The following is a 16,128-nucleotide window of genomic DNA, read 5'->3' as shown; positions in this document are numbered from 1 at the left end:
AATGAAATGGAGGATCACAAAAGAAAGAATAAATAGGGGAAAAAGTGATGTTACTTTAAGGAAATGGATTCATCAAAAAAGAAAAGAAGGGAAAGAAGTTCATGTTAAATTTAGAATGCTGATCACTAAAAGTTTTTAAAACAGTAAGCGAGAACTTGATATTTATCCCTAAATTTGTTCATTTGCTGGCTCATTCAGGGCTGGGGACTCTGGTGGAGACCTATGTGGGTGCCATCAACAGTGGAGTGGTACCTTGTTTAGAGAACGCAGTAACAACTCTGGCCCAACGTGAGAACTCAGCAGCTGTGCAGAAGGCAGCTGACCACTACAGCGAGCAGATGGCCCAGCATGTGAGGCTCCCGACAGACACACTCCAGGAGCTGCTGGACGTGCACGCGGCCTGTGAGAGGGAAGCCATTGCACTCTTCATGGAGCACTCCTTCAAGGACGACAAGAGGGAGTTCCACAAACAGCTCGTGGTACTTGTCTTAGCACTTATCATTCCTGATTCCTGTCCATCTTTTTGACTCCATGCTTTATGTCTTTCATGTAGTAGAAGGAGCTTGGATTGTAGGGAGTGACAGGGATCTACAGGGTTGCCATTCACGTTTTTTCTAAAAGATGTGCACTTCATTTTTTATTTCTGTACAACAGATTATTATGAACTTAGCATTCACACACTTATCAGCTCATGGTTTTTTATTTCAGAAGTTCAGCACAGCGTGTATGGGTTCTCTGCTCAGGGTATCACAAATTAAAATTGAGGTGTCTTCTGGGCTTTATTCTCAACTGGAGGCTCTGGGGAACACCACTTTATCTTCATGCCAACAATGGATTCATCAAATCCTTCTCTTTAATCTCTCTGACTTCCTCTTCTGCCAACAGCTGGGAATCACTACTTTTAAAAATCAAGAACCATTGCCATCGAATCGATTATGACACATAAGGACCCTGTAGGACAGAGTAGAACTGGTGGAAAGGGTTTCTAAGGAGCAGCTAGTGGATTTGAACTGCTGACTTTTTGGTTAGCAGCCAAACTCTTACTCACACTCAAATCCTATTTGAGAGAATTCATGAAGGGTTCCAAAGTCTTCTCAGAGTGCATTTAAGTCACTACTGTGTTGGTTGCTTTTTCATGTTTACATTTTCATCCATAGCAACCCAGGTTCTCTGAGGAAACTCTCCTTCCAGCCAAATTCACTTTTCTATTACTTGTTGCGATTGTTGGATCACTGTTAATTATGCTGTACAGCTAAGGAAACCATAGAGTTCATGTCGTCCACCCCTACCACTTATATATTATATATGTCATTGTACTTGACCAGTGTTTAACACAAGTCTTCTGACTCCAGTCCGAGGCTATCAGCCAGCTTCTTCCAAGAGGACCATGGTAGTACCATCCTTTCTAAAAGCTTCTCTCTATTGTATTTCTCGACATTTCCCTGCAGTGCACCATAGAGAAAAAGAAGGAAGACTTTATGCTGCAGAATGAAGAGGAATCTGTGAAATACTGCCAGACTGAGCTTAACCAACTTTCAAAGCCCCTGATGGAAAGTATTTCAAGAGGAACTTTCTCTGTTCCTGGAGGACACAGTCTCTACTTAGAAGCAAAGAAAAAAGTTGAACAGGGCTATGAGCAAGTGCCCAGGAAAGGAGTTAAGGTGAGGAATAAGGGAAGAGGAGGGAAGGTCAGCAGAGTAGAGGCAGGGAGCCTTTGTCCTACTGAAAATCTAAGACGACAGCACCAGTAGTGGGGAAAAAAGTATAGCATGCTGAGTTCTCAACATTTTTAGTTTTATATCCACGGTTAGTTAGAAACTCTTGAAGAAATCACAAATATTTATTTCAAAGAAAGGAATTAGAATCAGAAATCCATATGACAAAAAACATTTCTTTCATTTTTCAAACAATGTGATCATTTTGTGCTAATGCCAAAAGCCAAACTAGCTGCCATCAAGTCAACTCCAGCTCATAGTGATCCCATGTGTGTCAGAGGAGAACTGCTCCATAGGATTTTCAATGGCTGCGATCTTTCAGAATTAGATCACCAGGCCTTTCTCCTGAGGCACCTCTGGGTGGGTTCAAACCACCAACCTTTTGGTTAGTAGTTGAGCACTTAATGTTTACACCATGCAGGGACTCCATGCTAAGTACAGGAAATACAATATTAAAGAAATAATCTTTGTTCTTAGGAAGGTCATGATCATTTTGAGACAGAGAAATAGTCAGTTGGATATGGTGTGATAAGGGTCATCATAATGTTATGCACAGATAGTAATGAGGATGATGATTATGATAATTATAGTGGCTAGCACATATTGAGCACTTATTTCTTATACCAGGCATGGTCTTAAGACTTTTGTTGGATTATAACTTAATCCTCAGAATAATATTATTCTCATTTTATATATATAAAGATTTGGTGATCTGCTTCCATAAAGATTACAGCCTAGAAAACATTATGGTGGGGCAGTTCTACTCTGTCACATGGGCTCACTATGAGTCAGAATCAATTCAATGACACTTAACAACAACAACAACAATGCTATTATAGCATTACTACTGTTATCCACATTATAGAGTTGAGAAATATGATACACAGAGAAGTTTATAAGTTGCTAAGTGTCACACAGAAAGCAAGTGGTAGAGCTAGTAGGGCAGCTCAGAGTACTTAGCATCTATTCCAAACCAGGAATGCATTCAAGGAAAGCTTCCTGCAAGAGATGATAGGCAATAAAAGTTGAAGTATTGATCGAAGTTATCCTAGTTAAGAAAGTATAGAACAACATTCAGGTAGAAAAAAAAAAAGAATGTGCAAATATGTGAAACAACATATGTGTTTGGTTGGCTGTTACCAAAGGAAACAGCTGTGATGGAAGGTTTTCATGTCCCCCAAAGGGGCTTGGAATTTATGCTGTAGTCACAGAAGAAAGGAAGCTCTGGGGGAATCCTAAGCAGGTTTTAAATTATTCAGGGTCAGATTTGGGGTTTTATGAAACAGTAATTCTCCAGTAAGAGACTAGATCTCTGCTGCCTGCCATGTCTTTGATCCTTCTTGTTTCCTCAGGCAACTGAGGTCCTCAAGAGCTTCCTGCAGTCACAGGTGGCAATAGAGAAATCCATCCTGCAGTCAGACAAAGCACTCACAGACGGAGAGAAGGCCATAGCAGGTACAGGGGCAGGGCTCAGCCCACAGTGGGGTAGAGAGGCTCCTGCAAAGCCCTCTGAGGACCTAAGATGAAGATCTTCTGAAATAATGAGCTTCCTGTCTTCTATGGAACACACACTCTGCTGAGTCTGAAAAGAACCAGAGGGAGTTGTGGTTGTATGTCCAACTAGATAATTAGGGCCTATCCCATCGCATTCTGAAGAGTATCTTCGAAGGTGTCGATACAAGGATAATTCAGAGAGTTGCACTCTCCCTTTTTTAAAGTCATTTTAATCTCTGAGCACAAGAGGATACAGCTCAGGCTTGACCTGTTGTTTTCTTCCCTCTCTACAACCTTTGTGGGACAGCGGAGCGGGCCAAGATGGAGGCAGCTGAGAAGGAAAAGGAGCTGCTGAAACAGAAACAGGAGGAGCAGCAACAAAAGATGGAGGCTCAAGAGAGGAGCTTCAAGAAAAACATTGAGCAATTAAAAGAGAAGATGGACAGAGAAAGAGAAAACCTTCTGAGAGAGCAGAAAATGATGTTGGAGCATAAACTGAAGGTAAGTGTGTCCTGGGAGTCCTCAGTGTCTGAGGGAGAATGCCATGGTACCTAAAGAAGGGAAGGGTCAAAATTTGAAACAAAAACATGGTCTTGGCGGGAAACACATGAAACATTTGGTTTACTAAAATCTGAAATCCATCTGAATCCTGCTGAAGTCCTAAAATCTCCAAGACTCCAGTACCTTCTTTAGTGTTAGGCTCTGGACAGGACAAATAAGTTCCCCCAGAGCATGGGCTGCCATTTGTTGTGATTATACAGTAGTATCATTATGCCCTTGTTTAATATGACCTTAGACCTATAGTCTTAGGCTTCCTGGTACAACATCGAAGAGACCTGAAATAGATCCATCGGGCCTTGAAAGATTAGATTTGGCCTGATATGAAATAAAGGGTGCAAAATCTCTGATACTCACTGCATTTGTTTCCAAATCTGCTGGAGTCAGCCTATGCATCCTGGAGTGAAATGCATTCATTGTCCTGCCCTGGATCTTGATAAGCAGTTTCCTATACAGGGTCAGCAGCTCCCATTACTTCTTAGATGTGTGTGGCCATGCTCCCTCAGTTGGAACTGAGAATTAATTTGCATCAAATGTACATTCCCTCCAAAGGGCATCCTTTCAGCTGGAAAGCATTGTGACCTAGCCACAGTGCTGCTCCCCACTCTCAGTGAGATGGTGGTGATGGAATTTTAGGAATGTTGCAACCATGGAAACATGTGAAGACACTGGAAAAACTCATCCAAGAGCTCTGTAAGGTGGTAGAGAAATATACATGCTTACAGCTGGAGAAATTGTTAAATGCAAAACCGTGATTCTTGATAATTGTCTTTTTTAAAAGATACCCTCTTTTGCCTTTATAGGTCCAAGAAGAACTGCTTAGAGAAGGATTTGAAAAGAAATCTGAGAAATTAAGTGAAGAGATAAATCGGCTAAAAAAAGAGATTGAAGAGACTAAAAAGAAAGGCTCAGGATTTTCACAGCTCCTTCACGACGCTGGCAATGTGTTATTGGTAGCACTACCTGGTGTTAGTAAACTACTTGGGGCAGGGGTGAAGCTTCTCAGCTCACATATTAAATAGGTTGGAATTCATGTTAGACAAATTATAAAATGAGGCTTCTTTTGTTTTAATAGCTTAATACCAGTGGCTCATTTTTAAAAAATATGTCATCCTAGTTTTATTCAAGAAAAGTTTAAAAGTAAAGATTACTGTCATGGATTGAATTGTGTCCCCCCAAAATGTGTGTATTAACTTGGTTAGGCCACGATTCCCACTATTCTGTGGTTGTCCTCCATTTTGTGATTATAATTTTATGTTAAAGAAGATTAGGGTGGGATTGTAACACCCTTAGCAGGTCACATCCCTGATCCAATGTAAAGGGAGTTTCCCTGGAGTGTGGCCTGTACCACCTTTTATCTCTCCAGAGATAAAAGGAAGGGAAGCAAGTAGAGAGCTGGGGACCTCATACCACCAATAAAGCTGTGCCAGGAGCAGAGCACACCCCTTGGACCTGAGGTTCCTGCGGCGGGGAGATGCTCCCAGACCAAGGAAAGACTGATGCATCACAATGACTTTCTTCCAGAGAGGACAAAGAGAGAAAGCCTTCCCCTGGAGCTGATGTCCTGAATTTGGATTTGTTGCCATCTCAACTGTGAGAGAATAAACTTTTCCTTGTTAAAACCATCCACTTGGGGTATTTCTGTTATAGCAGCACTAGATGACTAAGACAATTACCAAAGGTTGTGTTCCTCAAACTAAATTTTGATTTAATTAATTAAGAAATGGGAAACAAGTTGAAGATAATGAAATTGTTCATAGAAAAGATACAGGCAAAGCAAAACCACAAGTGGAAAGATGAAGAAAATGTAGTTTATATCACATACATGGAGATAATTTCTTTAGACTGTTAGGAGCTGCCAAAAATCAGTGATAATAAGAACAGCAGAAAAACCAAAAAACCAAACCCATTGCTGTCAAGTTGGTTCCGATTCATAGTGACCCTATAGGACAGAGTAGAACTGCCCCATGGAGCTTCCAAGAAGCAGCTGGTGAGTTTAAACTGCCAACCATTTGGTTAGCAGCTGTAGCTCTTAACCACTGTGCCACCAGGGCTCCAAAAGGAACAACAATTGCATTTTAAAAACAGGCAAACATATTGAAACAAAATGAAAATGTTTAATTTTGTGCATAATAACGATGTGCAAAGTGAAACTATGAGGTACCTCTAGGAATGGCAAGGAAGACCACTTTTGATGGGATGTGGAGTTGGCAAGTATTTCAGGAAATGAGCAATCTCTCATATTTGCCTGCGAGAGTGTAAGGCAGTGCGATTACATATCAAAATGTTAAATGCACACGTGCCTTTGATTCAGCAAGTCTATATCTAGGAATTTATGTTATAAATGTATTTACCCAGTAGAAAATGGCCTGTGTTCTAGGACATCTGTTGCAGTATTGTTGTAGTGCCAGAAGACTGAATCAACTCTAAAGTCCCTCTGTAGGTACTAGTAATATAAATCACGGGACATACTTACGAAGGAAGACTCTACAGACACCAAAGTGAAAAGGGGAAGCTCTATTTGAACTAATATAGAAAAACAGCTGAGATTTATCATAACATGAAAAATATAAAGATGCAGAAAGTGTGTATAGTTGCTTCCACTGAATTCAGAAAATAATGAAGGTGTGCATATGTTATTATCTATCTCAGGAAAAATACACAATGAACTAGTGAAATGGGAAAATACTGCTTGAACATTCAGATGGTAGAATGGTTTATGGGAACTGATGAAACCCCTGTGAGCTATAGCATGCCTTGAGGTTCTTTTCTCTCTGATTGTTCCCTCATAACGTTGTAAAGGTTTAAGATTAATCTGTTTTCCCTCTAAAGATGAAAAACAAGTGATAGGATCTGGGAACTGAGGAGTCAGGAGATGGCGATATCTGGAGACCAAATTTCAATGATGCCAGAAGGGACCCTAAGAATACCTTGAAAAGCTCATCATGACTGGCAGGCAGTTTGCAAGACCACCTCAAAGGAAAATTAAAAATTCTCCAGATTCCTCAGCCTTAGCCTTTCTTTCCCTATAAAACCCTCCGGCTGGTCTTTTTGGGGCAGACGGAATTTGGGAGGAACCTATCCCCTCTGTCTCTTGCATACCGGTGTTCAATAAAGCCCTCTTGCTGCTTACCTCCCTCCTGTCTCAGTATTGGCTTTGCGGCAGGCGGCTAGAACCTGCGATTTGGGGTAACACTAGTAGCTGGGATTACCACTGGGGATGGACCTGGGTAGTTGATCTGAGTGGGAGGATAACTAATTTTACATTGTGCATTTTACATTTTATACAGTATTAATTTATTACTCTAAAAATAAACAGCTGCTAAAATTAAAACTGAAATCATAATACACAGAATGGGAACGTTTCTGTGACAGAATGAAGGTGTTTAATGCCACCACAAATAGCGTAAGTCAGCTCAACTAGAAGACTCTGCTCATGACAACAAGGATCTGGAAAGCAGGACGCGTGCGTCCTAACTTTGTCTTCATTATGGCCTTTCAGTAAGGCCTTGACACCCTAGTGCCTAATTACTTTTCAGATATAAAGTCTGAGATTTTTCTGGAATAGCCTCTAAATTCAATCCCCAAAATTACAACATTGGCAAATTAAAAGCAGAATTTTTCTTTAGGGTCTACTTAACTTTTTAGGAATTTCTATAGAGTGCTTTAGACCCTGCTGTGGCTAAAAGGAACTCCTTGTAATTCCACAAGCTGGACATGTTACTGTTACTGCAAATCGTGGATTTGAGCCACCTGCCGCAAAGCCAATACTGAGACAGAAGGGAGGTAAGCAGCAAGGTTTTATTGAACACTGGTATGCAAGAGACAGAGGCGATAGGTTCCTCCCAAACTCTGACTCAAAAGGGCCGGCTGGAGGGTTTTAAAGGGAAAGAAAGGCTAAGTCCGAGGAATCTGGAGAATTTTTAATTCCCCTTTGAGGTGGTCTTGCAAACTGCCTGCCAGTCATGATGAGCTTTTCTAGGTATTCTTAGGGTCCCTTCTGGCATCACTGAAGTTTGGTCTTCTGACATCACCTTCTCCTGACTCTTCGGTTCCCAGATTCTATCCCTGTTTTTCATCTTTAGAGAGAAAACATAGATTAATCTTAAACCTTTACAACATCATGAGAGAACAATCAGAGAGAAAAGAATTGCAAGGCATGTTATAGCTCACAGGGGTTTCATCAGTTCCCATAAACATTATCTATTCTACCATCTGAATGTTCAAGCAGTATTTTCCCATTTCAGTACCTCTTGACTCTGGGTCTTTTCACACAGTATACAGGTATCTTAAAACAACCTTGCTTCTTCACTCTGTATCCTTTGCTAATTTCCATTCCTCCTTGCCCAAAACCAAACCTGCTGCCCACAAGTTGATTCATATCAACCCTATAGAACAGAATAGAACTGCACCATAGAGTTTCCAAGGAGCACCTGGTGGATTCAAACTGCTGACCTTTTGGTTAACAGCTGTAGCACTTAACCACTGCACCACTAGCGTTCCTCTCTGTTCCTTCATTAAAAAAAAAAAAAAGCCCATTGCCATCCAGTGGATTCTGATTCATAGCAACCCTATAGGACAGAGTAGAGCTGCCCCATAGAGTTTCCAAGGAGCACCTAGTGGTTCAAACTGCTGACTTTTGGTTAGCAACCATAGCGCTTAACCACTATGCCACCAGGGTTTCCTCCATAAGGGGTCCTATTTCCTGACTTCCTAAGACTGGATGCGGTGTCCCTCTGTGCTGCCATTATGCTATGATGTCACTTCTACCATAGCAATTTTTATGTAATTACAAATATTGATATTACCTATTAAAAAAAAAAAAAAAAACCAGTGCTGTTGAGTCGATTCCGACTGGAATCCGATGGTGGAAGTAAAGATAGCTCCTTGTTCTTCTTCTTCCTCGTATCTTTAGCTGTTAGCACAGAACCTATTACATAAAAATCAGGTGTTAAAAAAAAAAATTGGTTGAATAAACTCATGAGATACCATCCAGTAGCACCCCAATTTAAAATTTGCTCATTACATTAGCTACTCTCTAGGTTTTGAAACATAAAGGACACAGTTTGGGGAATTATGCAGAAGGGACTCAGTGAAGCGGAAAGCACAGGCACACTCCTCTGAACCTGACACCCTATTCCTTCTGGGGTACCAGACACAGCGTGTGCTCTGTGCACCTCACCCTTCTCATCCACAAAAACCACCAGGAGTGAAGTCACTGCCTTTGCTCACAGGCAATTATGAAGGTTAAAATAATAAAGGATGCGAAATAATCATGTGCCTTTCATTTTCAGCACAGTTCTATCAGCTTGGGGTGCTTCTGCCGAAATGAAGGCTTGCTTTGCTGTGAGGATCAATTTCTTACTGAAAATGATATCCTCAGATTTGCAGAGTTGTGGAATCTGCACAATGGCCAAAGAGTCATCAGACAGCATCGGTGTGGTCAGTCTCCATTTCTCCCATCTCTCTCAATCTTAGAGGCACAACTCTGCATTTCTGAGGGTTGTGAGACAATGCTTAATCATCTCCCAGTTTCCTTCCCCTGCCAAAAAAAAAAAAAAAAGGAACGAGAAGTCCTGCAGCTGAGCCAGGATCACCCAGAGGAATGTGTCTCATATTGTACCTCGGGATGGTATGGTGAAGGAGATGATAGACTGGAATAAGGTCTACTTCCCATTCAAATCTCGCTACACACATCACCAGCAATAAGAATATGAAACAATCAAGAAGGGAATGTTGAGGTGAAATTATACATGTTTAGAGATCAAGAAAGGAGCCGTGGTGGTGCAACAGTTGAGCGCTCAGCTGCTAACTGAAAGATTGGTGGTTCAAATCCACCCAGTGGCCTACAGGAGAAAGATCTGGCCTTCTGCTTCCTTAAAGATTACAGTCAAGAAAAATTTATGGGACAGTTCTAGTTTGTCACACAAGATTGCTATGAGTCAGAATCGACTTGATGGCAGCCAACAACAACAGAGATCAAGAAGGGACCAGGAATGAGGTATAGGAGAATAAAAGCGGCTTCCTTACCTATTTTGAAGTTTAATCATAGGTTGTAATTTGTTGAATAAAGTTTATATCCATCACAAGATAATATTCCATGTAAAAAGCCTTGCACACAATTGAAAATTAACAAATTATTAATTTGTTGAAAGAATAGAAGATCTATTTCAAGCACTTTTTCAACAGTTTTGGAGGAAGGCAGTTTAACATCCATTCTTTCACATGGTTTTTTGATGTAGCAAGAAGTTATCGGCTTTAGCCCTCTATACATTCTTTTATTTCTCAGACTTAGTCTATAGCCTACTTTGGTGGTGCTGCCTTCTTACCTGTTAGGGTGAACTTGACTAGCCCTGGCAGAATTTATTTCCTAAGAAAACGCTTCAGTTTTGGGAGGTGGGGTAAGGAAGAAAATCTGTTAAAAATTCAAAAAATGTAGACAGACACTTGTTTAGGAATATCAAAAACAGCTTAAGGAGGTAGGAGGGCTGACCAGACAGTATCAGGTGGTCTCCTCAGTGTCTGGATGGGCAGGAGCTGTGTAGAAATATAACCAGCACAGGAATGTCTCACTACAACTGGCTGATCCAGATTCCAGCACAAGCCACCTCTGACATCCTGAAAGGACCCTAAAAGCCTCAGGGCTCAACTAGTTCTTCTAATTATAGGGTGTTGATTGGAAAAGTTGAGCACATGGATTCTGTAAAATACTAATAGTTTCAGAAAGCTTTGTTTGTTAGTTCAAACTGAATACAGAATCTCTCCCCTTTTCCCCAAAGCTATAGGTCCATGGGCCAGGACCAGGGTATCAAGATCTCTCCACACATGACTTAACCCTGTCAAAACCAACACTTGAGGACAATCCTGATTGTGACATGGGCTCCACTTTTCCATTTAGCATTTGGCTTTAGCCTTGATCCTGTAGAGTTTCTGTTCAGGGATCTTGCCCAATACCCTTGTAGAACTATGGGTGTGACTTCTCCAACTGCTCTCTCAAAGACAGGGAAGCTTAACTAAAACTCCACTGAGGTTAAGCCCTGATTGCATTGGCTGGGCTTCCTGAAGCTCTTGACCTGCTTTAGATTCTGTTTCACACTGTTCCTGACACCCACAGGAGCTCTCTACAGTCTTAACCCTTGGATTTTTTTCCTAAAGTTCATCGATTCAAACCCACCAGTGGCTCCACGGAAGAAAGATGCGTGTCTTGTTCTGTAAAGATTTACAGCCTTGGAAATCCTATGGGGGCAGCTTTATTCTGTCCTATAGGGTTGCTATTAGTAAGAATCGACTAAACAGCAGTGTTCCCCCCCGCCACCCCCAGGGGTGGGGGAGAGGCATTTTATGAAGCCAAATGTCATTTGGCAGATGTCAAGTTCATTTGGTAACATTGGTAGTCCTTGGTGGTTTGAAACCAGGTTTGAGTTACAATGAAAACACCCTCATATGAAATTCTGCCATTTATAAATATATTGAATATAACAAGTAGATAAGGACATATAAATAACATGTCTGAAGCCTGGGGAGGTCTCTCTCTATGAAGCAAAGTCTCACTCCAAGGTGGATGCGATTAGATTGTGTGGCAGGAGCTCTGGTTTTGAAGTTAGATCAGGTGGCAGGACTCTATCTGGAGTGGAGAGAAGCAGGACAGCAGGTTCTAATCCTGGATCACTGCACAGGTGGATGAGTTAATAGGCTTGTCATATTTTATGTCCTGTTCATACATGGGCATAGGTCTTGTTCATTTCTTCTAACAATCATGTAATTCAACATCAACTCCTTATTTCTACCAGCCCTTAGGCCAATTAACAAACTGCTGTTAATTGGAGCCCCAGTGGCACAGTGGTTAAGAACTTGGTTGCTAACCAAAAGGTCAGCAGTTGGAATCCACCAGCTGCTCCTTAGAAACCCTATAGGGTAGTTCTACTGTGTCCTAAGAATCTGCCACTATGAGTCAGAATCTACTGCAAGGCAAAGGGTTGAGGTGGTTGTTAATTAAGGAAAAAATGCTACATGTGTTAAATCACCAACTCTTAAGGGGATCTTTCCAGATTAGGGAAACCCTAGTGACACAGTGGTTAAGAGTTTGGCTATAAACCAAAATGTCAGCAGCAGTTCAAATCTACCAGGTGCTCCCTGAAACCCTATGAGGCAGTTCTACTCTGTCTTATAGGGTCACTGTGAGTGGGAATCCATGGCAACTGGTTTGTTTTTTCTTTTTCTTTTCCAGATTAGGGTAATTCATATGCTAATTAACTCCCTCAGGGGTGTAAATTGGTGTTAGCTTTTAAATATACACATCACAATTCTCATTTGGAAATGTTTTAAAGTAAATTACCACTTGTGTAAAATAGTAAATTGCCCCAGTTCCACCTGCCATTGTCAAATAGCATTGCCTCCTTCATTTCCTCACCAAGATAAAACACTACTTTTTGGTCCCTGTAACTATATCCAAAAGGAGCCCTGTTGGTGGAGTATTAAGTACTTGGTTGCTAACTGAAAGTTCATCAGTTCAAATTCACCAGCAGCTCTACAAGAGAAAGATGTAGCAGTTTCCATAAAAATTTATGGATTTAGAAACATTATGGGGCAGTTGTATTATGTCCTGTACAGTCACTATAAGTCAAAATCGACTCGACAGCAACGGAGTTTGGGTTTTCAAACTATATCAAATGCCCCTAGTTTGTGTCCCAACCCAGGGGATCACTACACACTCTCATTCCAAGCAGTCTTTCCTATCTAACCTATGTTAGTATAAATAAATCAACTGTGCACAAACACAAACATATGGCAGACTTCATATGCAGTCTTAGCTTATTAAATACGTGTCTAACTCGACGGCAGTGGGGTTTAACAAATAAATAATCAATGAATTGCAATAGCTGATACCTGGTAGAAAATAATTCTCGAAATAAGTGATTTTCTTTTTCAAAAAGGAAATTATTGTTGTGTGTTTTTCTAGGATTGTAAAATAATTCCTAGTAATTGAAAAAATTCAAAAATACAGAAAAATATAAAAATAAAAAGTAATCTGCAGACACATCAATGAGTTAGAGATATTAATTTGGGGGTATATATCCTTTTAGACTTTTATCTATTCATTATTGATTTTTATGTTTTTTTTTATAAATAGAATCAGTTGGTACATACCATGAAATGAACTATTCTCATTTTTTATATCCTTCTAGACTTTTATCTATTCATTATTGATTTTTATGTTTTTTTTTCATAAATAGATTCAGTTGGTACATACCATGAAATGAATTATTCTCAACCAACATGTCCAAATTTATCTACAGACAATAACTTTAATTCATCTGGAAAGAGCTTGGGAGGGTGTGGTAGCAAATTAAATTCTTTCATAAGGCCAGTGAATTAAAGTCCAACTAACAAAGAAAATCTTCTCCATGACAATATGGGCAAAAAAAGAACACTGTTTTATCATTGCATAAGTAGGACCAAGAACATGCATACACATTCAAGCAGATACCATCCTTTTATACTACATTATTTTTAGACAGCATGTAACATATTTCCTCAGGATCAATGGTATTCTGTTTTCCCATAAAAGAACTTTGTACATTCCCCCATATAGTTCATTCTATGCTTGAGAATTGAGAAAGCCATTTGTTTAGATAATTGCCTTCATCTGAAAGAACAGTGAAACTTTTCCCATCTCCCCGGCAAGCAAACGGTTACACCCTGGCTAGATCTCTAGGTTAAGCTGCTAGGGTGTCAGGGAGACTGAAGCTCTATTTTCCTGGGTGTCGATATTTCAGAAGGGATGGAGCCTAGATCATTGGAGACATCTCTGGATTGTAAAGCTAGCAGTGGTTTTATTTAGCCCCAGAGAGAGGTTTTTCTTTTCTTTTTTTTTTTTTTTTAAAACATTCAGAAGTTTAAAGAAAGCAGGGCCAAGATAGCAGAATAGTCAGATGCTTCCGTCGTCCCTCTTACAACAAAAACCTGGAAAAACAAGTAAATCAATTACATATGAGAGTCTAGGAACCCTAATCATCAAAGACAAAGCCGAAGAATCAGACAGAGAGGCTGGTGGAAAGAGAGACAATTCAAAAGCAGTGGAGAAGTACAGGTCATGAGATTACCAGAGCCCCGCTATCTGAGACTACAGCAGCACACATGGGCTGAGGCAAATGCAACATCCAAAGATGAGCCCCATCATATCAGGTGCAGCCAAGAAGCAGTGAATCTGCATTCACATCCAGAAGCAAGTAGGAGGGACACCAGGCCGGTGAAAGTTAAGTGCAAGCTTCTAACCTACCAGGCAGGGAAAAACTAACCCCTCTCCCTCAGAGTTGCACAGTGTAGAAATACTTGCTTCCCCTCACCCACTCCCCAGCCTGCTCTGCTGGGACACCTTCCACAGTATTCCATAATGCCAAACCCCCTAAGCCTGGGACCTCAGGCTGTTACCCCCACACCAGTCATGCAGCATTAAAAAATGCCATGCCCCCTAAGCTGAGAATTCAGGGCTGGTCAGGAGGCTTTTCCCTTTGCCCACTCACTAGTGTAAGGGGTTCGTGGACTTGTAGCACCCTTCACCCCTGCCCAGACCTGCATGGGTCAATTCTACATAGCATAATCTCATTAGCATAGAACAGCAGGGCATACACCTGAAGCTCATTTTCAACTGCAGCAGCCAAGGGGGAGCTACAGATTCAATACATTTCACACTGCCCTGGCCCATAAGCAGAGGCCTCACCCACCCACACTAGGGGCTCACGGGTTGGTGGTACCACCCACTCCATCTAACCACCCATGGACAGGGGTCTGAGAATTATTGGTGTCTCCCAGTCCTTCTAGCCAACAGTGCTGGGTGCCCTAGCATGGGCTACAACACCCCCTGCTATGCGCCCTAGGGGTTAGGGACACACCTACCACCTAGGCACCTGGGGGCAGCTGTCAGCCCCTTACCTTGCTCCACACATAGCCTTCCACTGCAGCCAGAAAACTGTGCCTGCTCCAAACACCCCTACTCAGCCCTGCCCACCTAGGACTGTAGGTGAGAATTTGCACCATGCACTCAGTGACCTATGACCTGGTCACCTGTGCTGAACCCCCACAAGAAAAGTGAACAGACTCCTGGGCTCACACACCTAGTAGCTGCTCTGACCGCCTGGAGACAGAATGTGAGAGCTTCAAAATGACAACAACTGAAGTAGCTCACATACCCAGCCTACATGGCCATATCAAAACAAAACAAAAAGTCAGGACACAGTAAAAAAATGTACGATAAATAAATAATTATAATAACTTATTGATGCCTTAGAGATAATAGTCAATATCGAATCACATAAAGAAGCAGGTCAAGATGGCTCCAGTAAGCTACCAAAATAAAGAACCAGAAAAATTTCCAGAGGAAGATAAGGCAATAGAACTACTGAGAAAGAATTCAAAAGACTAAAGACCTCTCCAAAAGATCAGGAAGGACAGCAGACAAAACTCAGACAAAGCAATAGGAGAACAATACAAGAACAAAATGACAGAATAAACAGGCTTCTTGAAACCATACAGAGGCAGCAACTAGAAATTAAAAGGATTAACAATAAGAGTTCAGAATTAGACAACTCAATAGAAAGTCATGGGAGCAGAATTGAGACAATGGAAGTCAGAATTAGAGAGACTGAAGATAAAGCCCTTGACACCAATTTATGTGAGGAAAAATTAGAAAAATGAATAATAAAAAAAAAAGAAAGCCTAAGAATTATGTGAGATACTATCAAGAGGAATAACCTATGTGTCATCGGAGTACCAGGATGGGGGGATAACAGACAACACAGAGAGAACTGTTGAAAATTGCTGGCAGAAAACTTCTCTGATAGCATGAAAGATGAGAAGATATCTATCCATGAAGCTTAATGAACCCCATACAGGGTAGACCCCAAAAGAAAGTCACCAAGACATATCATAATCAAACTTGCCAAAACCAAAGACAAAGATAGAACCTCTAGAACGGCTAGGGATAAATGAAAAGTCACCTAGGAAGGAGAACTAATAAGACTAAACTCTGACTACTCAGCAGAAACCATGCAGGCAAGAAGACAATGGAATGACATATATGAAGACTTGAAGGAAAAAAAAAAAAATTGCCAGCTAAGACTCAACTGAAATAAAAAGGGTCATAACAGAATACCATGAAAAACTGTACTCCAACAAATTTGAAAACTGAAAGGAAATGGACACACTTCTAGAAACACACTACCTACCTAAACTAATGCAAACCAAGGTAGAGAAATTAAATAAACCCATAACAAAAGAAGAGATTGAAGAGGTAACAAAACAAAACAAAAAAAAGCTACCACCACCACCGACAACAAAAAGCCCTGGCCCGGACAGCTTCACT

At 41.0% G+C, this 16,128-nt stretch overlaps 1 protein-coding gene across 1 annotated transcript in view; it reads left to right on the top strand.

The window, feature by feature from the left end:
* LOC126071556 (guanylate-binding protein 4-like) overlaps positions 1-5,392 on the top strand; it is a 29,242-nt gene extending 23,850 nt beyond the window's left edge. Inside the window, exons 7-11 of the mRNA XM_049875739.1 lie at positions 199-479; positions 1,449-1,661; positions 3,068-3,170; positions 3,517-3,710; positions 4,571-5,392. Coding sequence (XP_049731696.1) covers positions 199-479; positions 1,449-1,661; positions 3,068-3,170; positions 3,517-3,710; positions 4,571-4,789 — 1,010 coding nt within the window. The 3' untranslated portion in view covers positions 4,790-5,392. The remainder of the gene's footprint in view (positions 1-198; positions 480-1,448; positions 1,662-3,067; positions 3,171-3,516; positions 3,711-4,570) is intronic.
* Positions 5,393-16,128: the final 10,736 nt, after the last annotated feature.

This window comes from Elephas maximus, chromosome 3 (genome assembly GCF_024166365.1).
Source record: "Elephas maximus indicus isolate mEleMax1 chromosome 3, mEleMax1 primary haplotype, whole genome shotgun sequence".
Classification (NCBI taxonomy): Eukaryota; Metazoa; Chordata; class Mammalia; order Proboscidea; family Elephantidae; genus Elephas; species Elephas maximus.
Note: the sequence above shows the minus strand (reverse complement) of the source record. Positions and strands in the feature narration are given on the sequence as shown.